Source organism: Rhyacophila brunnea, unplaced genomic scaffold (genome assembly GCF_057557595.1).
Source record: "Rhyacophila brunnea isolate RB1 unplaced genomic scaffold, BYU_Rbru_1.0 scaffold_11, whole genome shotgun sequence".
Taxonomy (NCBI): Eukaryota; Metazoa; Arthropoda; class Insecta; order Trichoptera; family Rhyacophilidae; genus Rhyacophila; species Rhyacophila brunnea.
Genome location: NW_028232763.1, coordinates 34,568,457 through 34,593,079, shown reverse-complemented (window position 1 = coordinate 34,593,079; position 24,623 = coordinate 34,568,457). Strand labels below are relative to the sequence as shown.

At 35.1% G+C, this 24,623-nt stretch overlaps 1 protein-coding gene across 1 annotated transcript; it reads left to right on the top strand.

Annotated features, from left to right (window-relative positions):
- Positions 1 to 1,146: 1,146 nt before the first annotated feature.
- LOC147078661 (triokinase/FMN cyclase-like) lies at positions 1,147 to 20,628 on the top strand. The gene is made up of 13 exons (XM_085960311.1): positions 1,147 to 1,554; positions 3,384 to 3,450; positions 6,418 to 6,528; positions 7,789 to 7,877; positions 9,350 to 9,442; positions 11,315 to 11,432; positions 12,262 to 12,510; positions 13,403 to 13,632; positions 14,488 to 14,650; positions 16,575 to 16,725; positions 18,128 to 18,230; positions 19,088 to 19,224; positions 20,465 to 20,628. The coding sequence occupies exons 1-13, from the start codon at positions 1,426 to 1,428 to the stop codon at positions 20,580 to 20,582; spliced, it is 1,758 nt and encodes a 585-aa protein (XP_085816437.1). The 5' UTR covers positions 1,147 to 1,425; the 3' UTR covers positions 20,583 to 20,628.
- Positions 20,629 to 24,623: the final 3,995 nt, after the last annotated feature.

Sequence of the window (24,623 nt, the reverse complement as noted above, 5' to 3'; positions counted from 1 at the left end):
TTATTGGTGTGATAATTATTGTGTTTTATGAGTGTTGATTAAAAATTTGGATAATATAAATATTTCCAAATTATGAATAAATAAACTAAATATTTTTGGCGATCGACCTTATGGACACATCTGGTATTTATTTGGTAAACAGTCAGGCTGTAGAAAAATAATTGGGTTTACTATAATTAGATAGATGAACTCATAATGTGGTGGATGTGAGTGGCAGCGAAGAATTAGTTACCGATATGAGTGAAAGGAGCAAGGGGAGGCTTTCATCCAGCAGTGGGTCGACTCCGGCTGATGATGATAACGTATTCGAACGTAGACAGAATGTGTAATATTATTGTGTGTATATAACGACAGAGTTAATAAAATTATTCAAACTAATAATAATGCTATACGTCAGGGTTGGCGAACCTTTTTACGTACGCGTGCTAAAATTTCCCAAATACTATTTTTCGACTGTCTGGCGTGCCGAGCAGTTTTTCATGGGGAAAAAGTAGTTTTTAAAAATTCTATTAAAATAATGGTGTTCTAGATACCACTCATAGAACATAGTACACATATAGCTATATCACTTTTTTAAATTACGCCATACATTTCGGTAAGTATATCAATATTTTGAAACTGACAGAATTACTACTCCACCAAGTTTTTGTTTCTTAGTTGGTACAGCCATTTTTGTGGGTAGAAATGAAATTGTTAGTTATTATATTACTTAGTTCGGTTCTTTAAGCTCAAATTGACACCAAAATTGTTTTATCAGATGAGGCATCTTCTCGCTGCAATGGTCTCAAACATTGAAAATCGTCGAGGTTCAGAGGTTAGTGTGGTAATATTATATGTGACGCATAAATCCTAAGGACCGACCTATACAATTATATTCTTGAAGAGTGTCTTATCTGCCTACTATTTTTTTATACAATGCGATCTGTCATTTATGGGTATTTTTTCTCTTTAAAATAAAACATTCGCGTGCCATGCAAAATCATCTAGTGTGCCACAAGTGGCAAGCGTGCCATATGTTCGCTATCCCTGCTATACGTGAACATCAGACTTATCAATAGTGACGTAAACGTTATTTAAATGACCAAACTGTAAACAAGCAATGACAACTTGCAAGCAAACACTAGGCACTAAATCATTCATACTCGTCTCGTAGTGCGTGCTTATAATATATTACTACATTTACTATTACCTGTTTTATATGTAAACACAATTTAATTTAATACATACATTTATTTATTAATTGTACTTTATATTTTATACAATTGTGTAAATAATTATAATAGCAGTGTCCGTATTAAAACATTAGTGGATAATATTCCAGTGTCTAAAATAGATTAGCAACTAATATAATCGGTGTCTGTGTTACTCTGTGTGGGGGAGTGTTCATATTAATAATATAAGTAGGTGCATCTTATTAACATCAATATGAGTGCTGTTGCTAAGAAACTGGTGAATGATGCATATACTGCCGTCGACGACGCTTTGAAAGGATTGACTCTGGTATACCCTGGACTCAGACTTCACGACGATATTCGCCTTATAACGCAGACAGACGTGAGTAATTTCCCAGTGCTATGATCAGTGACGTCCCTAGACAAAATGCCGCCCCTAGGCAGCGCCAAAATTCCGCCCCATTTTTATGCAGTATTTTTTTACCATACTTTCATGACTTCAATATCTAAAAAATGTGTTGTATGTATACATTATTTACAAAATAGTACCACTAAAACATACAAAATTAAATTTAGATATAAAAAGCGCCTAATTATAATATACTTAACTAACTTAGACTCTTACACAAATCACCAGATTCTGAGGTCTTTAAAAGATACACCTGATAACTGTTAAACCTTTTATGTTAATTAATACATTTTGTTGCCAACCATTGAGCTGATTTTTTTAGTGGAAAGATATTTTCGTTATTGCTAAGTTTAGGTGCCTATTTCTATGTATTATACCAAATGATTCTCCACGATTTGTCGCCCTTCGAGTGACTGCCGCGCCCAAGCGACGCTCAATCTGCTTACCCCCACGGGACGTCGCTGGCTATGATAGACATACTCGAAATTGAAAATTTTACGAACCGGAGCGCTTGATAAATTTCCGAAAAAAATAATATACTTATCGACTGCAGAAAGGAAAAAGGATGTAACCGTCAGTTTTTTTAAGTAGGTTTTATTGGATAATAACGTTGTGCACGACTAAATAGATACATGTTCTGTCCAAAAGATGTAAGCTGCAAATGCCGATTTATTATCTAAATTTAGCTGGAAATTAAAAAAATAAGAGGGAATTGAAGTGAGAAATACGACTTAACCATAATTTTTGTTGGTTTTTCTTTAATTAACTTAATAATTAATATCAGACTAAGAATATAAAAACCAAAATATTAATTATTATCATATAGGTACTTCACGATTATGTATACATATTTTGTATTTAACCTTTGACTGAAAACCACAACAAAAACGTTTTTGTGCCTCCTGTAAAATTTGATTTGTGTGGATTCCTTTTTCCTTTCTACATTCGTTATATATTTTTAATTATATTTTATAAAAAATAAGTGTGTTTGATTTTATGCTATATGGCCAAACCAGCTCACGATGGTCAAAATTGTTAGGTACCTACTTAACTATTATATTATTAATCTTCGACTAAGTATCATATAGGTACAGACGAGAACACCAAAAATCATTAAATTGACATGCACACCATCAACTGATAATTAGTGGTGATGGTGGTTTTAGGTAAGTGGAAGTTTGTAGAGCTGACAGGATTGGAGACACCATTTTAAAAATTTTACTTGTTCGATAAACTGCCATTACAATACAATAATAGTTATGTTATTGGGATTTTTTATGCTTTAAGGCAACCTACAAAAATAATTTAATAAGAGGAAAGCGATAATAATTAATTGTAAAAAATATTCATAAATAAATATTTATACCTCTACTGAAACATTTCGCGGCCCCCTGCAGAAGCCCCCTAGGGCCGTGACCCATGAGTTTGGAAACACTGTTCTAAAACCTCAGTAGATTATATGTCATTTTTTTCAAGGTATTTGTTGCATGCTACTAAAATAGACAGTTGTGTTTTAAACTTAAAGAATTTTAAATACAATTTCAACTAAAAATTAAATTAGACGGCATTCTATGTCTGCCTAAGGTCGGCACTTTGACTAGGGACGTCACTACAGTCTTGCAGAGTAGATTAAAATAATCATACATACTGCACAATATACAGGCATAACTGCAATAACAATAATACTAAATTGTTATTACCCGTTATTTACAATACAAGTAGTAAGTATACTATTAGCAGAGATACCAAATAGTCCACGATACATTAATCTTTAAAATGTTTATAATTAAATATTATTTCAGGAAGAATGTACCCTGAAAATAGGACTACTCTCTGGGGGTGGATCTGGCCATGAACCATTTTGTGCAGGTAAGTATTTTTTTAAGAATGTTATATAGGTGTAGCATAGCTTTTCATGAAAACAATTGAGGAGGTACATTGTAAGGGGACTGAATAGCTAGGCTCTAGCTAAATGCTCTGCTCAAATCAAATATGTAGCAAATTTCACATTAAATTTCAGACATTAAACTATTGTCATATTTAGGCAATATCGAATGAATATATCAATACCGGTATTTCTTATTGAATACCGATATGTGTTCGTCAAAAAATATTGTAAAAAAGAAAAGAAGTACCTACATATCAATAATAATAGCTATTAAAATATATTGACATTATTATGAAACACTTTTTTATAGCACCCTAAAGAACCTACCTACTTGACCTAACCTAACCTAACTATTATGTTGACCTTTATAAATATGTATAGATCATAATATTTTAGAACTGCTATTTTTTTTACAAATAGTTTCACTAAATACATTTGCGTTTTGGCAGCATTAATCTTATACACTAAATTTAATATAAGTACCTACAATAAGTCGCCCATCCAGAACAAAACAACCATAAGTGCTAAAATTGTGATTTCCTGTTTTAAATGCAAAAATTTCCGTAGGATTCACATAATTATAGTGTAAAAACACCACTACTGCTAGTCACTCCAATTCATTTTTGATGCTTAGTTTATTTAACAAATTTAAAATATTTACAATGAAAAAACAACACATGTCGCGATATGTTCTTTTTTCACTCAAGTTAATGGGTAATGTTGAGTGCAAATGAACCATAAGTGCAGTTGCGTTGTTTTTAGTATATGAAGTAACTGTTACGCGGGAAAAATCGCGCACAATATCTAACTGTCGGTTGGTTAGCGCCAGAGAAAAATGGTGTCCAGAGGACGATACATGGTATAACTTTTGGTAAACAGCATGTAACCATTTCTGGTAAGATCATTGCAACTAAGTGTGTCAAAGGCGCTTGCAATGATAATTGTAAACTAAAGTGTTAAACTAAGTTATCATATCAATGTCAAGTTGTCATCAATACCAAGTTTTGGGAAATAAGAGAACATGTTAGACAACGTAATTTTATCGTGATCCATACTTTTGAAGTCTTACCAAAATATAGACGCATAAAGGAAGGTATGCCCAACCGAAAACCAAATTTGTCATACCAATTGACATGGGACGGTACACATGGACATGGAACATGATAAAGGTATGCAAGACATTCTTTATGAAAACATTAGACATTGGTGATACTTTCATAAGATACACTCATGACAAGGTTTTGGTTCAAACGGGAATATTGGACGCTGAAAAACGTGTATGCTTTTTTAATACCGAAAATATCGGTATTTTGGATTTTTGAAACCGGTATTCGGTATCGATAAATAATTGAATACCGGCATTGCAAACCCTAGTCATATTCTGTGCGGTCTCCTAACAAAAGTTGGCAAGAGCGATACCCGCATTTGAGCCCGCTGACCTGAACAGCCTGGTTGTGTTCTTAAGCTCAAATTACACCAGCAGACCCCCGATCGTACGATGTAATTTTAGATCGTTCCCTAGAGTCGTGGCCAAAATATAATAATTCATATTTTTGGCGTATAACTCAATCAAAAACCATTCAACTGCGACCATTCAACTTGTTCAAACTTAACTCAGCTCTACTCTCCAGTTGTCTCCTGCGCATCGAACTCTTCTGAGTTATTTCCCTTTTGTTTACACCATGTAACTGTACTTTGAGTTTAATTGATGAATAAACATCACCGAAGATTAACATCCGTCGAGTCTTATTACCGATATACACCTTCCACTGGGCCACGTGAAGGATCGGGGTTCGTTGGTAATGATTTCCATTGCCGAACACGTAAAACAATAATTGATTAATTTAGTTATTGAATCGAATAATGATAATAAACGTAACTGCGAACGATATCTAATGTTAGGTGGGTATACATTGTTTAAGTTTACATAAAATTAGCCACAGTCAAAGAGATAGAAGAATCAGCCCATTTGGTCGCATATGATATTCCAGAATCCTTTTCTTTACCATTTCGTTGTTTTTTGTCCATTATATAAACCAGCGCTGTCCAACTTCTTTTAGGCCGCGGGCCATTTTTTCTTTAGCAAACTTTTCGGGACCAAAGAGGATAGGTAAATGAAAAGTCAGTTAATGTCAATTCAAAAGTTATTTTTTATACAAAAAAAAATCTAAAATAACACATAACTAGAAAATAAATAATAAAAACAATAATATTAATCAAATAATTCGTTTGACAGTTTCGCTGATTTTTCAACGTTTTTACAAGTGTTATACTCATGTTTCCCGTGCACGAATGATACTTTTGTTCATGCATATATTGGTAATGGTGCTTTAAGTTGTATTCCTCTGGCCGCCAGTTGGACAACGCTGGTATAAACCCATGGAGTGAGATTTAATTGGCTGTAAACCCCACTTTGGAGACCAATGGTATAGAGCATCCGTGTCAGCGCTCGAAATGGAAAATTTTACGAACCGGATCGGTTGACAATTTTACGATAATATTAACATAGTTATCTAATTTTGTGTGTATTTTACAAAAAAAAGTTTGCTATATTTTTTGTTTACATCATCTATCTAGCTGAAATGGTGAAATTAATTGTTTTACGAGACGGGGCGATAATTTTGGACATTTTATCAGCCGGAACGGCGCTCCGGTGCGATCATGTCCATTTAGAGCCCTGATCGTGTTCAAAAAGATAAATTGTTACAAAACGTAGCAGCAACTTTGTCGCTTCCACACCCTCAATTCTGAAATTATTTTGTACTTTTTTTATATTCATAGGTACTACTATTAGTATTTTTTTACTTAGACCTTCATTATCTCCAAAATTCTTACATTTACCCCATTTGGGGTATTTTACCAAGTTGCGGTAATTTACCCTTGTTGTGGTGAATCTTGTTTTAAAGAAAAGATACGCCCAAATAAATTTCAAAATTTTGATATTTCAGGTTACGTTGGTAGAGGAATGCTGGCTGGTGCAGTTGCTGGAAGTGTGTTTGCTTCTCCACCCAAGAATCATATCATCAAGGCCCTACGATATCTGATGCATTATTATACAGGTTGATTTGTTGTCGTTAAAATAAGACAGAGTAACATATTTATTCGAATTTTTTTCTTTCTCTTTTACAAATTATGGTGAGTACCTATATTTATTTACAATATAAATATTTATAGCCGATATGAAGTAGATTGGCATATAACCGAAATTTACACGCTATCCTGCTTTTTCTCAGTCTTCTCACGCAATAGCCAATGGAATTTACTGCTGTAGCTACCACGTGGTATATAATATCAACATTTTGTCAATATCATGTAAAATTTTACAAGCTTTAGTGACATTTTTAATTTGTAATATTCTGGAGCTATTTTATGATCATCAATAATTAAGAAAAATCATGTCGTGAATACGTAGCACGAAATGGAACGGAACGCACCGGAACACCGCTCCGGTTCATGAAATCCCCGAAATTATCGTTCATCTCGTGGTAAAAATAATTTGACCGATTAAGGTAGGAATATTAACAAACAAATCGAATACACTTATGTTTATAAAATATACATAAAATTAGATAAATATGTTGATATTTTCGGAAAATTGTCAACCGCTCCGGTTCTTAAAATTTTCTATTTCAAGCGCTGCGTGAATCCATAGTTAAAATACGTGATTGATTGATTTATTAATGTTACACGCGTCAAAAATACGTAAATACAATGTTATATACGTCAAAAGACAGGTAGAGCATGTCCGTTTACGGCTTATAGATACAGAGGAACCCCGATTTATAATAAATAAATATAATCATAAATCGTTTTTTCGCACGGATTGTTCATTTTTGAAAGTCCCGCCAAACACCCATAAGAACAATGTTAAATAATCCCGCATTAACTGTTCCCCGATTTATCGTTTTCCTCGATCTATCGTCGAAATAGTATGGTCCCATCACAAATATTATCCCGATTGACCGTTTTTGTTGAATATTTTTCATTTCGCTTTCGTAAAATTTTCTATGATATATACAGACCTTTCAGTCGCGTCGCTTTATTTGCACAGGTCGGTCGGCGCTCAGACTTGCCTCGCATCTCGTATCACGAATTTTTATAAGTCTCAACTAAAATGCCCACCATTAAGAAAACTAGAACTCTAGCTGAGAAACTGAAAATAATTTAAGACGTCGAAAAAAATCAAGGAGAAAAACGAGTTTTTTTTAAATTTTATATATTCCGCATTTATCGTTTTTAGGGTCCATTGAAAACCGTGGAATCGGGGTTTCACTGTATACAGTCGTTATAATACTTAACATTTGAATTTACGATTCCAGGTGGATTATTGGTAGTGATTCCGAATTACACGGGTGATTGTCTGAACTTTGGTATGGCGGTGGAACAAGCGAAATCTGAAGGATTAAAGGTGGGTACTCAAATTTATTCGGACAAATGAACTTGCAATCGCGCGCATTAATAATATACCTACCTATCAGTGTTACCAGATATAAAAGAAAATAATTTAACTTGTAGAGATGACAATGACACCAGTACAATGCCGGGTAAAGCTTCAAGCGGAAATATCCGAGCCATTTGTATCACTGAATGGCCTAACGCAAGGTGACGCTCTGGCATGCCTTCTTTTCAATATTGCGCTAGAAAAGGTGATACGGGATGCAAAGATTGATGCCCGTGGCAGCGGCACGATATTTACTAAGCCTGTGCAGCTGCTGGCGTATGCCGATGATATCGACATCATTGCCATATCAGAATTGGCGCTAAAACAGGCATTCACAGCACTAGAAGCCTCTGCCAAAAGAATGGGTTCACAAATAAACGAGGCAAAAACTAAATACATGCCTGTCTATGTCACACCACGAGAAGTCGCACCAAAGTTAGATATTGGTGCATACAAGTTTGATACGGTCGACAGTTTCATATACCTCGGATCTCTTGTAACTCGACATAATGATATTACAGAAGAAATCAACAAGAGAATCATGTCTGCGAATAAATGCTACTTTGGTCTGTTAAGACATTTTAAGTCCCGCTTACTATCTCGTCGAACTAAAAGCACTCTTTACAAAACACTTGTAAAGCCAGTGCTCACCTACGCATCGGAAACCTGGACATTAACTCTGCGAAATGAACGAGCCCTGAACATCTTTGAAAGAAAAATTCTCCGCCGTATATATGGACCGATCAGGGATGGCACCAATTGGAGGAGAAGATATAATGCTGAGCTCTACGGACTGTACGAAGATTGCAGCGCAGTTCAATCAATTAAGATTGGGAGACTGCGATGGCTAGGTCATGTGCACCGTATGAATGACAATGAACCGGCAAAGAGAGTGATGTCCAGCAATCCAATAGGACGTAGAAGAAGAGGGAGGCCAAAGATTCGCTGGTTAGATGGAGCTGCCAGTGACTGCCGTATTCTGGGGGTACCAAATTGGAAAGCGGCCACACTGGATAGAGACAGGTGGAGGGAGCTGTTGGAGGAGGCCAGGACCCACACCGGGTTGTCGCGCCCCTGATGATGATGATCAGTGTTACCAGACGTCCCGATTTTTGTAGGACGTCCCGCTTTTTAAGCAAAAAAATAGATTGTCCCGCGAGGGTCAGCTAAATTCACGATTATTCAACAAATACAAAGAAGACGTTTAGGTTAAGACAGCGATTTTAAAAATAGATTGAATTGATTGATTTTGAAAAGATTGTAAAAACGTAAAAAACACATTTTGTTGAAATCGAGACGTCATAAGCACTCGACGTAGAGAAATCAGGAAATGAACCATCTGAAGACAGGCTTTTGAGGTGTGGCGATCTTGCGATACTTATTTTATAAGAATAGGTATGTCATATTCTTTTAATTATTGAAAATATTATTGTTTGCAGGTTGACACTATTGTTATTGGAGAAGACTGTGCTTCGGGGTACAATTCTATTGCTGGAAGACGAGGGATGTGTGGGCTTATTTTCATATATAAGGTTGATAACTAAATTAACTAGGTACCTACCTACCTATATAATATCTTAATTAAATTATTTCGAAATGCCACTAGTTCACAATCACTGTAGAGCAGGGGATCTCATGTGCGGCCACCAACATCATTTTCAGTATTTAATTTAATTACCTGGGCTAACGTTAAATATGCGTTATTGGGAATGAGTCATGGCCAAATACTTCAAAACCATTTTAATAATACCACGGTCGAAAAATTTTGGTCGAAGTTATACGTTGACCAAGCAAGAATCAAGTCAATTCAAAGAATTGGCAGCAATTGCTTTGTTATTATTGTCGATTTTTCCTACTACTGTATACTGTGAAATGTGTAATGCACTTCATAAAAAACAAATATCGAATCCAGTTGACAGATGTAAAATTAGAAGCAGCCATGCGGCTCGCATTGGAAAAAGGAGTATTGAGGAATTTCCATTTGCATTATTTTTATATATTTGTACTAAAATGTTCAAATGTCTTCTATTAAATGGACTTAATAAATAAATTGATCCATTTTTTTAGTAAATAAAATTTTGCTTTAATTTTTTCAATCAAAAAAAGTGAAATTTGGTGCGGCCACCAGACGTTTCCATAGAACTGTCAATGGCAATTGTGCGGCCACAGCTAGATTTCACATGAGTACCACTGCTATAGAGCATCACAAATTAAAAAATAGTTTTTTGGAAGGATATTGTTTGAAGCACCTAATCGTCCCGATCACAGAAGAGATTAATAAGATAGAAATGCGAAAGCCACTCGCCACAAATAATAATGACCAAGACGTTCCGTATACCAGTGGCGAAGTGTGACGTTTGGAAAGAGATAGACTGTGGGATCAGAGAAAAAAACCACATTTGTTAGGTATACTTATGTACTTACGGGAAATACGAAGATAATACGATATTACTACCTACTGATGAATAAGTACATACTAAATCAATGATACTCAACCTTTTTTTTCTTCGGGCCAAATACATATATTTGTAAAGTAACGCGGGCCGCATCACTACTGGTGTGATGAAAAAAATCATGAAACCCCCCCTTTTTTACAAAACATTTTTGAGATTTTAAAAATTATGCGTGTTTTTTAAATTAATCGTGTGCAATTAGTAACACTCTTATACCAGATCTGATGTGGATCATAATGACAATCCTCTTCGGGTGTCGAAAAAGTCGAAACGAATCTCAAGATATATGAAATTCCTGGTAATAAATGTGTTTCGGGCCGCACATAAAAGCTTAAAGGGCCGCAGGTTGAGTATCGCTGCACTAAATCGATGAAATTTCAATAGCTCACTGACGAAATCTAATTGAGCGATGAGTTTAAATGATGTATTTTCTTAAACATTTATATAACATACATCAAAAATCATTAGATAAAATTTTTTATTATTTTTAAAAACAATCTTTTTAATACTTATATGATTGAATGCCATATATTTTTTTAATTATCTTATTATTAATTATTTTGGACAAAGCCAAGGCTCGAAATGGACCGGAGCGCGCCGGAGCACAGGTTCGTTAATTCCCAGAGATTATCGTTCCGTCTCGTGGAAAAAATATTATTTATTTTGATGTTAATATTTTCGAAAAATTATCGAGCGCTCCGGTACGTAAAATTTTCCATTTTGAGCACAGGGTAGTGGTAAATTCGCGATCATTGACAACGATATATTATGTTATATCGGCGATTTCTATAATTAATTGTCTACTGTTGGAAAATACATAATTATCACTGATATTTGCTACGTATTGTCTGCATAGTATCGTACGCCACTGATAAGTGAAGTTAGAAATATCGTTAGTAGGTAATAATAATAACTAGGTACTAATTATTTTTTTGTTTACGTTCCCAACAGATAGGTGGTGCCTTGGCTGAAAATGGCAGAGATTTACAACATGTAATGGACATTCTAACTCATGTAATGTTAAATATGGCAACACTCGGAATTAGTCTGGAACCATGCTCCTTACCAGGTGAACTAGTGAAATCACATGTTAATAATATTATGTCGTATGGGTAATATGCAATGACATTAATGTGGACGAAGCATCTGGAAAAAAAATGACACTCACTTTTTTTTCGGGTCTGCCGAATGGCATAATCTATTCTAACGCCATTACAATAAAGGTGATATTGCTATAAATTCCCGATGCTTTTTGTTGGGTCTGCCCTGCCGAATGGTTTGGTTCGAACGGGCTCGCTCAAACGAACATTGATACTAGAAACATTGTTCTAACGCCATTACAATAAAGGTGATATTGCTATAAATTCCCGATGCGTGATATCGCATAATGGATATTGCGTGACGTCTACCTATGCACGTGCGAATGTCGCTATGAGTGAATTTACTTGCTAGCTACTGTACTGAGTGCGTCGTCCATTAATAATGTCATTGGTAATATGGCGTCGATTTAATGTAGATTTTCGCGACATTTGTTGTACATGTACTAAGAACTGCTTAAAATATAAATACGCAGCAATGATAAAGCGGTCAACATTCTTGTTCTCGAACGGCTCGTCTTAGGTAAGCGCGTTCGGCGGCGCGTCGAGCGGCGCGCTCAACTCGAACGTATAACCAAAAAAAGAACTTTGTCTACGAAAATTTTCACACACGGTTTTATGTTTGAGTTGCGCGCGCCGCTCAACGCTTCGCTGACTTCGCCCACGAAAGACGCCCAGTAACTTCTAGTCAGCGATTTGGCATATTCCACAGCCGCTTCGGCTTCGGTAGCTTTGGACCTTCGTTATATATATAAAATATTATTTTCACTTACACGTAGATTATATATTTTTTCTCATCAGGTCAGCCACCTTTATTCACTATGGCTGCAGATGAAATGGAGCTCGGTACCGGTGTGCATGGTGAAGCTGGAATTGAAAAATTAAAGATGACCACTGCCAAAGAAGCCGTTAAAATAGTTCTGGAAAGGTTATGCAAATATCTTCATATTCATGGACATGGAACATCGGTTGCCGTTTTGATCAACAATTTGGGCACGACAACGCAGCTGGAACAAAGTATTGTTGCCGGTGAAGTGTATTCACAGTTATGTATGTATTTAAAAAAAAAACATTTAAGCTCATTGCCGACTATTAATAGTGTTTCATAACATTTCTCAAACCACTCCTACACCATTTAAAATATTTAAAAAAAGAATGATAAATGATAGTGTAGAATGATACGTTTGTAGTCAGTCTATCTATAAACTATCAATTTTTAAAACTCCGTGTTGCATATTTCACTACGTAGGATAAAAAAATTCCGACCATGTCCGATCATATTATGGGCCTTTAGCTGGATTTGTATAAACAGATTTTGTTTTTACGTTGTTACGTGTTAATGGATGTTAGCCACTTGCTCAATACTCCATACTCTGACTCATACACAAATTGAGAAACAATATATTGAGTACTTGCCAGAACTAGGATTTGAACCCGGAACCTACGACGCTTAAGCCGCGGGGCCATCGTGGGACTGTAAAAAAAACACCAAATGCTATTCCTTGGATGAAAGGTTTTTTATAATGTCTTAAGATAATATTATATTATATACCAAACACCAGACCCATTAGCGACTTTTTGTTACTAATGTGGAAAATTACAACGCACACCAATGGAATGTTTAAATTCCATTATCTTGAAAAGTTCATCGACGACACCTCTGTTTTATTTACATTTTTATCTGAAATCTAGTAGTGAAGGTTGTTTATTTTAAAAACGCTGTATGAAGACCTATTTTTTGAGTACCAGACCAACCATAAACTGAAATATAATATGTATATTATTGTATCTGGGTGACAGAAAACATACATTTTACTATAGAGTAAATAATTATTATATTAAATAATATATAAAAAAAAAAACAGTGCATACCTACGTATTATTAGCTACATATAAAATAAATGAATAGATAAATAACATTCATATTGTCGTTTTTTCACAGCTGCTCGAGGAATAATTGTTGAAAGAATGTATTCGGGAATGCTCATGACATCGCTGGACATGGCAGGTTTCCAAGTTTGCCTACTCAGGCTACCGGCTAAAGTCAAAGATGATTGGCTGAAACTCTTGGATCAAACTTCTGATGCCCACGGCTGGGTGGGATCAGTTATGTCACTACCCAACTCGCAAAGGAAGTGGAAAACCATAGACTACAACCTGGCGTCAGAAAATGTAATTAATTTACTGCTTACCTATGAATATTATACCAAATTATCTTAAGGGGGGTCATAAATGCCAACAGAGAACCTAGCGGAAAAATACGAAGCTTGCAATTTGAGATTTTTGATTGATAATTTACAATTTCAACTGTATTAATCAATAAATATGTACTTATCTGAAAACATTAAAAATATTTTTTTTTAAGTCAAAGATAAGCTTACAATTGTAAAAAAAATGTGAATTTATTACATATTTGGTACATAGGTTATGTTATTATTATATTATTTTTTATTAATTACTTAATTAATTAATTACAAAATTTAGTATACTTATTAAGTTTTCAAATTTTCAGCGTTTAGATTTTTGACTAATTCATAGTTGTAATATTTTTTATATCTATTTTAAAAAACATCGATTTTTATAAAAAATATAAATGTGTATAACTTGAAATCCTTTTTATTTATATCAAATCTTATTTAGGTATGGTCTCGATTTGATGTAAAATATCGCTGTTTGAGAGTATGTTTCAGTTTCAGTTCTCAGTAGATGATACTTACGAAGTTATCTCATTTTTTAAACGATTTTTGTTGCACTAGTCATTGTGTTTAACACAATCACTGCGGACCTTTTAATTACTTTTAATTAATAATTAATTTAAATACCGTATTTAAATAACATGTTAATTGGATCGATCCGTGTCATCCGCGTCGAATGAGTTAAGGTAGCCAAATTTTTTTCTATTGGATATTGCATAAGATGTTTTCAAATTAGATGTTCAATAAATAGAATGTTACATTCTTGTGTCTTATTCGTTGAATAAAAGAGAAAGTTTATTGATATTGATTTATTTTTAAATATTTCTTTTAGATAAAGTCACAGTATACATTGTCTGAAACGCAGCAAAGTCTACTAAAACAGTGTCTCATCAGCGCTTCTGGTGAGTTAATCAAAAATGAATCCAAGCTGAATGAGCTGGATGGAGGATGTGGAGATGGCGACTGTGGAACCACCTTGAAACGTCTGGCGGAAGGTAAGGAGTCATAGTGTCATTTACTAGTTCATAGTTTTTATGGAAATTATATAATATAATATTATTGGTCCTTCACTGCTAAGCGTCAGTCATGGTTCACGATGTAGGTACCCAGAATTAGGACTGACATCGTGAGGCATTGACGTAACGAAGTGTGTGAATAATAAAATAACACCATGCCCCTTACGCACAAAGACGTCCTTAGATTTAGAACGCCGTACCCTATAATCTAAGGCCGTACCCTTTCATTTTTAGTTTCAAATTTACTTGCTTACCTATTAATAATTACTTATTTTCGGTGATCTTAAACAGACAATTAGGTACAGGTTTGTGAAGGTATGTGACACTACAGATTTGGGAGCACCCTAGCAAAAACTGTGCTTGTATGATAAACCGCCATTATAATATATTATATTAGGTACATAGGTCAATACAATACTAGTTAATAATACTATGTAGTTTCACAGGATTGGAGATCTACACAGATGGCAGTCTAATCGATAACAAAGTAGGGGCAGCTTTTGTAGCCTACGAAAATGGAACATTAATAACACCCCGAAAATTTAAGCTCGAAAGCTACTGCACTGTTTTCCAAGCAGAAATATTTGCTATCAGAGAATCTCTCGAGTGGACACTCAAAAGATTAAAGTTCCACAGACACGACTATGTAAACATATTCTCAGATAGCCAATCCAGTCTGGTAGCTCTCCAAAACCCATCATCGACACACCCACTTGTAAGAGACATTTTAACACTGTCAACACAGCTTCGAATGATAGGAACAAACCCCAGATTCTTCTGGATAAGAAGTCACACAGGGATAGCCGAAAACGAGGAAGCTGATAAATACGCTAAACAAGCCACAACAGACAAAAGACCTTTAACCTATACACACTTCCCTCTGAGTTACGCAAAACAAAAACTAAACGAAGATACCATAGAGCTATGGAACCACAGATACACAACATCCGCCACAGGATCAATAACGCAGAAATTTATTCCAAACATAAACTGTGCCATCACTCTTGCCAGGAACTTAAAAATATCACACGAACTCACACAGATACTAACAGGCCACGGATCGGTGCGAGCTTATCTAAAAAGATTTAAATTGAGGGATGACGACTGTTGTCCATGTGACGGCAACACATCTCAAACTGTGTGGCATGTCATCAACGACTGCCCTATACTAGAAAGGGAGCGATGGACTCTCAGGACTCGATGTAGACAACATAATCACGAAATTGACCTCCAAAAGCCTCACGAAGCACTAAGCAATAGAACAACACAAGAACACTACACAAAATCTTTAATCCTGGCCATAAAGAAAATTAAAGATATAAATGGAGGCACCTAATTAGCCCCACATCAATGCAACTAACCCACCCAACCACCTTGTACGAAAAAGCAAGGGTATGGTTATTATAAAAAAAAAAAAAAAAAATACTATGTAGTTATGTTGCCAGGATGTTTTATGCTGAGATTATTTTTGAAAATAACTTTGTAACGTAGCGACGACATTGTCTGCTTCGTGGAAAACCGCTACTGCTTCCAAAAGTTGTCAAATTTGTATTCGTTCCTTCATTTGCCACCCCTATACAACGCATGACCTGCCTACACACCACATGATAAGTACATGTATTTACCATATTTAATTTACCCGAGCTCGTTCATGCAAATTTTAATCTATATGTTATAGGTCCTTTGATGTTGTTGCAGGGATTTTGTTATGCTTTGAGTATTGAGTTTAATTCATTTTTAACCATTAAGACTTTAGAGTAATTTAATAATTTATTATATGACTGGTTTCGGGGAGCCCTTTTAAATCTTCTGAGGAATCGATTGCGTTCTCCTTTGCGATAGATTGCCGCTGGCCCTGTCTCTTCGCTTAAGATATTTTTTTATAATAACTCCATTGTTACAGGTGTTTTAGAAATCTTACCAATGATAATGAATCTAGACTGCCCGGCGCAAATTTTACAGCTATTATCGCAAGTCGCAGAAACCAACATGGGGGGCACTTCTGGCGCCATTTACAGCTTGTGCTTTTCGTCAATGAGAAAATATTTCTTAGAGTAAGAACACTGCACACTTAATAACTAATTATAATTCATTACTTTCATCAGTCAATGTTTTCCAACCCATCTCCATAGTGGAGTATTTATTTTAGCAATATAATATTTACAATTGCACATTGCAACTAACTCAATTGATCTCCCTTGTGTACCATCTACTCAGGATGTTGTACATAACTAATTGAATCTTAAAGAGCAGCCGATGTAGAAGTGTTGTGTGATGTTGTAGCCCAATGAGTATATTAAAATATACTTACATTAATAAACATAAAACCTTTAAAATCAATGTTATATTTAATTTACCATAGATATATTGCATTATAAATATTATGTAATATGAATATTATTACTAGTATTATATATTTACAATATCTCTCATTTCTGGGGACGCGTATATTGTAAATACCAGTGGCGAAGGGTGGAGGTAGGCTGTTAATATCTGCCATGCACACTAAACTTTGTCAGTCATACGTATTTGTTTTCATTGAAATAATAGGTACTAGAATTTACAGATGGTGTTGGTAGTTTTTGTAATTCAAATAACCCTGCGAAACCAAGCCATAATAGATAACAGTAAAAAAAATACTCGTCTATCTATAAAAATATCTAAAATTATGCAATTAAATCATACATAACTTTGGATATTATAGTTTGGTTTAGCAAGCGTTTAATGAATTTAAAAAAATGAACAAACAATATGTGTAATGTTTTTCTTAATCCAAGGAAAAGAAGTAAGTAGGAAGGAAAGGGTGCGCACAATTTTATCGTATCGCCCAAAGTATACCAAAACTATTAATGGTGTCGTTAGGCAGGGCTTAATTGATTTTTAAAAAAACTTACCAACACGATCTGTAAATTGTAGTATTAGTTCAATAAAAACAAATGCGTATGACTTAAAAAGTTTAATGTGCACTATTTATGGCGGATCTTAACAGCCTACCTCCACCCTTTGCTACTGATATATGCATACACGTAACACTACAACTAGTGTTACGTGTAGTGAAACAGTAGTGTTTAGTAATATAAGAGAAATAATCACCAAACACCCTGGCTTTGAGAAAATCATATAAATATATTGTGGCCTCACTAAGATCGAACTAGCTGCACCTGGATGAAAGACCAATGCCTTACGCACTTGACTACGATTGCCGTTTATCTTAAACGGATAATATCAATAAAAGAATGACATACCTACACGTCATCTTCTGATATTCAGTAGAACCAGAATCAGAATCACTAAAAAATCTATTACTATAAATAACTCATTTTCATGAGGCCTTCTCGCAAAAGTTCTAATATCCATGCTTTCGTTTGCAGCCTTTTAGCAATGCAAGACCTGCCGAGCCTAAGGTACGCCACGGATCTTTATAGACTATTTTGTTTGATTCGAATTGTGTTCTAGTTCATCTGATGACATTCTCTCCATCGTTTGGAGCAAGGCCTGCGCATCAGGTGTTGAAGTAATAATGAAGTACGGCCGAGCTAGTATAGGAGACAGAACAATTGTAAGCCCACCATGCTATTTTAGCTTTAATTTTATTGAAATGATGTAAAACAGCATTTAAGAAACATGTCACAGTAAAACCTACAATCCGGTATGGATCTTGACCATATCCACGATCTCTCGACACCTGAATGCCCTGTGATGTGGCTCTTCAGTCTTAAGGACAAATTGTGGCGGTGTCTCGAGTCAGGCAATGCTAAAACCTTCATATTCACGGATAATGTATTCCAGAAAACCTCAACGAATAGATAAATGTATAGTCATAGCCCCCACATCCAGAAAGCGGCCCTTAGGTCAGGATGTTTGGCGCGTTTGGAACCCCAGAGTTCCGCAAGGTAAAATTAAGGGCATTCCGTGTATATTTAAGCGATTTTTTGTATTTCAAATAAATCCACTTGAATTACAATTCATCATATTATGAAGCACTAATAGCGACGACTTTTTGTGATAGCCAAGTAACATTTTTATTAGACAGAAAACACACTAAAAATAATTATAGAATACAATTTTACACGTGAATTATCATTATTTAATTACATCAATCATGATATGATATGAAATTCCATCACACAGCCAAAACTTTCAAAGTAAAGGCGACTTTTAGAGAAAATTTGTGGTGTGTGTTTATCTCATTTAACTGTTCGAACCACCACGCTGTGGACTCCCCGGACCCAGTCTAGACCCATGTCAGCCCCCCTCTTGTGGGGGCCATGTGTATAGTAATGGGCAGGTAAAAGCGACAGCCTGGTGGAAGGCTAGGAATCAGAAATTTTATTGAGATAAGGCATTCTTTTACTGAATGAACTGTGCCTGATTTTACATGTAAGTATGTATGTTAATCAGCTAATGGTTTTTCAGGTAGATGCTATGAAACCAGCCATCGATAAATTTCATGACTTGGTGATTTTGGAAAACACCGATATCAACGATGCATTGAAGGAGGCTCTCGATGCTGCCAAGATGGGCTGCGAGGAGACAAAGGGCATGAAAGCTCGGTGAGTGTATTAATAATTTGTTCCACGATATCAGATAAATTTTGAATATTATTAAATTATTGGTATACATAAGTGAAAGTGAAAGACAAAATTATTAATGTTAGCACCACAAGGGCACGCACACAAGAAATGAAAAAAATACCAATTATTTAGGTAGGTAGGTAAATAGTATAATTACGCAAGACCTGACGTGGCCACTGGAGGACCCGTGGCACTCATAAAATGGTGCAACGATCTGGGGCACAGGTTCTCAAATTTATTTCGACCACCGCCCACTTTGAGATTTAAAAAAATCTAGTGCTCCCCATATTTTTTAACTTACCTTTTTACATAACCATCTGTTGCGTATCTTAAAAGCAGTTATTGCAAATATAATTTTTAAACATGCATTATTATAAGGATAATATGATAGATAGGGTTAGAATGTGACCCATATCCTATTTCTGAGATCAAAGAATGTTTTTCAATGAGATGAAATAAAACTCATACTTAATCATATTTAGAAATATTTTTATTACATCCAAAAAAGGTTTTGAATTTAAAACTTATCTAATGTGAAGGATGAATCTGATGAATTTCGACGAGTTTGTTAATATCAGGCTCGAATTCACTTAAAAACAGCCGTAAGTCGCCCGCGTTCAGTAACTTGCAGCCGATTTCTCTTTTTAGTTAGCAACGTTGCTACAGCACTAAATCCACGTTCACGCAAATACGACGATGGGAATGCTATCAGAAATCGTTACACGTTACGGTTGAAAGATTCACTTTTGCAGCCAAAATTAAAAACTAAAATTAGTAAATCGCATCTCAAGTGGTGTCGTGTCTAGATTCTGTCGGATTTTTATAAATAGAATTTGTCTGTCGTCACCCCTCTAGATTTTCTTAACTCCCCCTAATTTCCTTTGAGCCTTCTACTGCCCTCCTGAAAGCCTCCAGCGCCCACAAGGGGGCGTTATCGTCCACTTTGAGAAAGACTGATCTGGGGCATACAATACTTGCTTTAATATGATATCGAATACCACTTATCCACGTCCGCTACCCGACAAAACGTCATTGAATGTTAAAAGTACATCAGCTAGGTATCGTAAAGTTATGGAGCCAGGATATTTTTACGCTTTGGCTGTCTGACCACTCATGTGTTTCATTGAAAATTACCTCCGACTGCACAAAATACAATATTACAGTAATAATGGGTAATTATTCTCTATTAATATCTGCCATTTTATTTATGTTTTCTCAGAGCCGGCAGAGCAAGTTATGTAAGTGAAGAACATCTTACAGAAGTCGACGCAGGAGCTTTTGGATTTGTCTGCTGGCTTGAAGCCATTGTAAATACTATTGTCTTTGAATTTATATGATTAATATAATATTATGATTGTTGAATTGCACCAGAATAATATTGATAAAAATAAAAATAATCAAAACAAATATCATATTTTTATTTTATCCTCTTGAAACAAATGGACATCCGCCTATTTGAAACAATGGACATAATGTAATCAGAAAATATAATAGGGGGGGGCAAGGGAGATAAATATAATATCACCGATTTTGATAAATACAGCAATTCATATGACAGAAAGGAGTAGAATCAAGGGAGGTCTTTATTAAGCAGTGGATTGGTTCAGGTCGATGATGATGACGATGTGAATATGTAGATAAATATAATATCACCGATTTTGATAAATACAGCAATTCATATGACAGAAAGAAGTAGAATCAGGCTAGGGAGGTCTTTATTAAGCAGTGGATTGGTTCAGGTCGATGATTATGATAATGATAATGACGATATGAATATGTAGATAAATATAATATCACCGATTTTGATAAATACAGAAATTCATATGACAGAAAGGAGTAGAATCAGGCTAGGGAGGTCTTTATTAAGCAGCGGATTAATCCTGGTTGATGATGATGATGGTGATGATGATATGAATATGCAGATAAATATAATATCACCGATTTTTATAAATACAGGGATTCATATGACAGAACGGAGTATAATCAGTTATCAATCAGGAATCAAGCTAGGGAGGTCTTTATTAAGCAGTGGATTGGTTCAGGTCGATGATGATGATGATGACGATGTGAATATGTAGATAAATATAATATCACCGATTTTGATAAATACAGAAATTCATATGACAGAAAGGAGTAGAATCAGGCTAGTGAGGTCTTTATTAAGCAGTGGATTAATTCAGGTCGATGATGATGATGATGATAATGATGATAATGACGATATGAATATGGAGATAAATATAATATCACCGATTTTGATAAATACAGCAATTCATATGACAGAAAGGAGTAGAATCAAGCTAGGGAGGTCTTTATTAAGCAGTGGATTGATTCAGGTCGATGATGATGATGATGACAATATGAATATGTAGATAAATATAGTATCACCGATTTTGATAAATACAGAAATTCATATGACAGAAAGGAGTAGAATCAGGCTAGGGAGGTCCTTATTAAGCAGTGGATTAATCCTGGTTGATGATGATAAGATGGATAGAAATATGTATAATATCACAAATTCGTTAAACCAATAGTAGTAGAATCAGGTTGCGGAACTCTTCATCCAGCAGTGGATTGATCCTGGTTGATGATGATGATGATTATGACGACCATATGAATATGTAGATAAATAACATTAGAAATTCAATACTGTCGAGAATACAATCAACGTAGAGAGGCCTTCATCCAGCAGTGCATTTATTGAGGCTCGTGATAATAATGGCATTATATATAGATAGGTAGATAATAATATAATATCACTGATTTTGATAAATATAACATTTCATGTAAGTAAGGAGTATAATAAGGCTGAGGAGGCCTTCATCCAGCAGTGGATAGGTCAAGATTGATGATGATACGGACGATTAAAATAGGTAGATATTATACAATATCTCACATTTTGATGACTATAACAATTCGTATTAATTTCTTTCATTGTTTGCAATGGCAACTTTATTAGTTTAATATGACTATCTGATCTATGGAAATTAGTAGCCTAGGTAATTATTCAATAAAAAAAGATTGAGTGAACAGCCACAAAGTATTTTAAAAAAATCAAATTTGGAATATCACGTTATCTATGAAATGGCGGACAGTGGCGTACCCCGCTGTCAAAAGATATTATACGTAGTGAATTGTACCAATATTATGGTTTTTTCACCGGAAAAAAGTGCGCCAATGCCTACATTACGATATTTGAATAAAAATAATCGAATCCGTTTGTCAAATAAAGGATTAGAAGGTCTTAAGCGACGAAGACGTCATTCTGTGAGGCGTAAACAGTAAATATGGCGATTTTAATTTAGAATTATTAATAACTATGTCCTTGCTTTTTCGTACGGTGTGTAAGAAAATATCGGATATAAACATCACGTACATGTACAATCATGGAAAATTTCTGAAATGTGTTCAATTCAATCGGTAGATGAATCGGTAGCGCACATTTCGAAGTGAAGATGTAAAAATAACAATAAAATGTCGCTTAAATGAGCTGTTAGTGCATTTTTCAAAATCTCTTAGCATAATAATATATAGGAGATGATTTTAAACATTGAAATTGAAAGCCAATAAACTATAGGTACCTTTGGGCTTAGATAAATAAAAACACGGCAAAAAAATGATTTGTAATAATTCTCCAGCACCCTTTTTTGGAAAATTTCTTAGATTTTAATTTCTAACACAAAAATTTCGAAACACTAATGTCAGGTTTTTTTAGAAACCCAATACCTAATGGAACTGTCAAAAAATTCTCGGTGTCCACCCGAATTCCGGAGTGGTGTAGGTCATGGCTGGGGAGGGCTGACAGGGCTCTAGTCTGGGGGCCCGGGCTGTGAGGGGCCCGCCGTGTTGGGTTGATCAGATAACTGAGATAAACACACATCATAAATTAGCTTTAATAGTAAAAAAAGTCGCCTGCGGCGCTATTATACTTCATGGCCAAGAACATTTTCAATTACTTATATAATTGTGCAATATGTTTTTTGATTATTATGTGTCAATACTCGACAGCTCCATTATTAAAGTAGATGTATTAAAAATCGCCAATAATTCACTGTATAAGTACCTTTAATTTGAACTAAAACACAATTTGAAAAACGTTAATGTAGTGTTTCACACTGCCTTTTATATTAACGGTAGGTAGCCCCCCCCCAAATATCCTAGCCTGAGGGCCCGCTTCAGGATCTGGGGACCATGGTGTAGGTACACCGAGTGCAATAGACAAAAGACCGATAAACGAGAAATTAGGCTGTGAAGAAGAAAAAGAGCCAATAGGACTAATTTACATTCTCCTCCTTGCCCCCCCCCCCATATTAAATCCTAGGTGCGCCACTGCCTATATGGGTAGGACCTACCCACATAATAAGACCCTTTGTAAAACACTGCATACGTATGTATTTATTTCATTATAATTTTTTTTGTTCGAACATTTGTACTTACCTGCATATCAAATTATAATCGAAGTAAGGTGAGTCGGAGTAAGTGTGACATATAATTCAATGATATGAATTTCAACCTGGTTCATGATGAACATTGTGTCTTTTAAATAGTTGAAAACTTTACCGTAGGATCTACAAAAGCATTACAATTAATATGTAGGTACAGAAGGAACCCACTGTATATCTTACTATAATACGACATTTTAATATTTTTTGGTCACTAGTCAGTTTGTTACACTTACCCCAATATTGGGGTAAGTGTAACTAAATTCATCTTTATTCCAAAAGTAGTTCAAAACCATAACGTATTACATGCATAGAAAGGTAATATTTCATTTAATGGATATGGATCTTGAGTTAAAACTACAGTATAGAATTTCAACAAATATGGACTAAAATATTTTTTTTTTGGGGTAAGTGTGTCATACTAATTAATGTATGAAGCGCTAGTGATGTCCCGAAACAAAAACGACGTATTTTTTATTAATTAACATATCTTAGTTGACGGAAATCCGATGCAACTAACAAGTTTACTTTTTGAAGGATCATGGGAAAAACTTGTTATGTCAAATTATATATCCTTTGTGGACAATCTTTTAAATTCAGGTTGATGATTGTACTGTTTAATAAGACAAGTTATAGTACCAATTGATAACAAAAGGAATCCAAACTTTTTTGCGAACATATTCTACCGCTTGCGGTTTTTAGCATGGAACATGCTTTTGTCTTGACCACCCGGGCAGATTCGTTACGAAAACATCGCACAGGCAGCGGTAACGAAAACAAAATAATAAATTCACGAAGTAGCGCAGCGCGGACCGGAGTGGCTTCAGTCCGGCGCTTCGGGAATGGCGTGTGACCCGCGCCACGCAATTTATTTTATTTTCCTTTGAATTTGGACAACCAGCATTCAGAGAATCAGTGGGCAAACATGTTCCATGTTTT

Excerpts from the sequence above, each read along its gene's own strand:
- LOC147078661 (XM_085960311.1), top strand. The coding sequence starts at position 1,426 with ATGAGTGCTGTTGCTAAGAAACTGGTGAATGATGCATATACTGCCGTC. Across the intron at positions 3,451-6,417 it reads CCATGAACCATTTTGTGCAG|GTTACGTTGGTAGAGGAATG; the intron begins GTAAGTATTTTT and ends TTGATATTTCAG. Across the intron at positions 12,511-13,402 it reads TGAAGTGTATTCACAGTTAT|CTGCTCGAGGAATAATTGTT; the intron begins GTATGTATTTAA and ends GTTTTTTCACAG.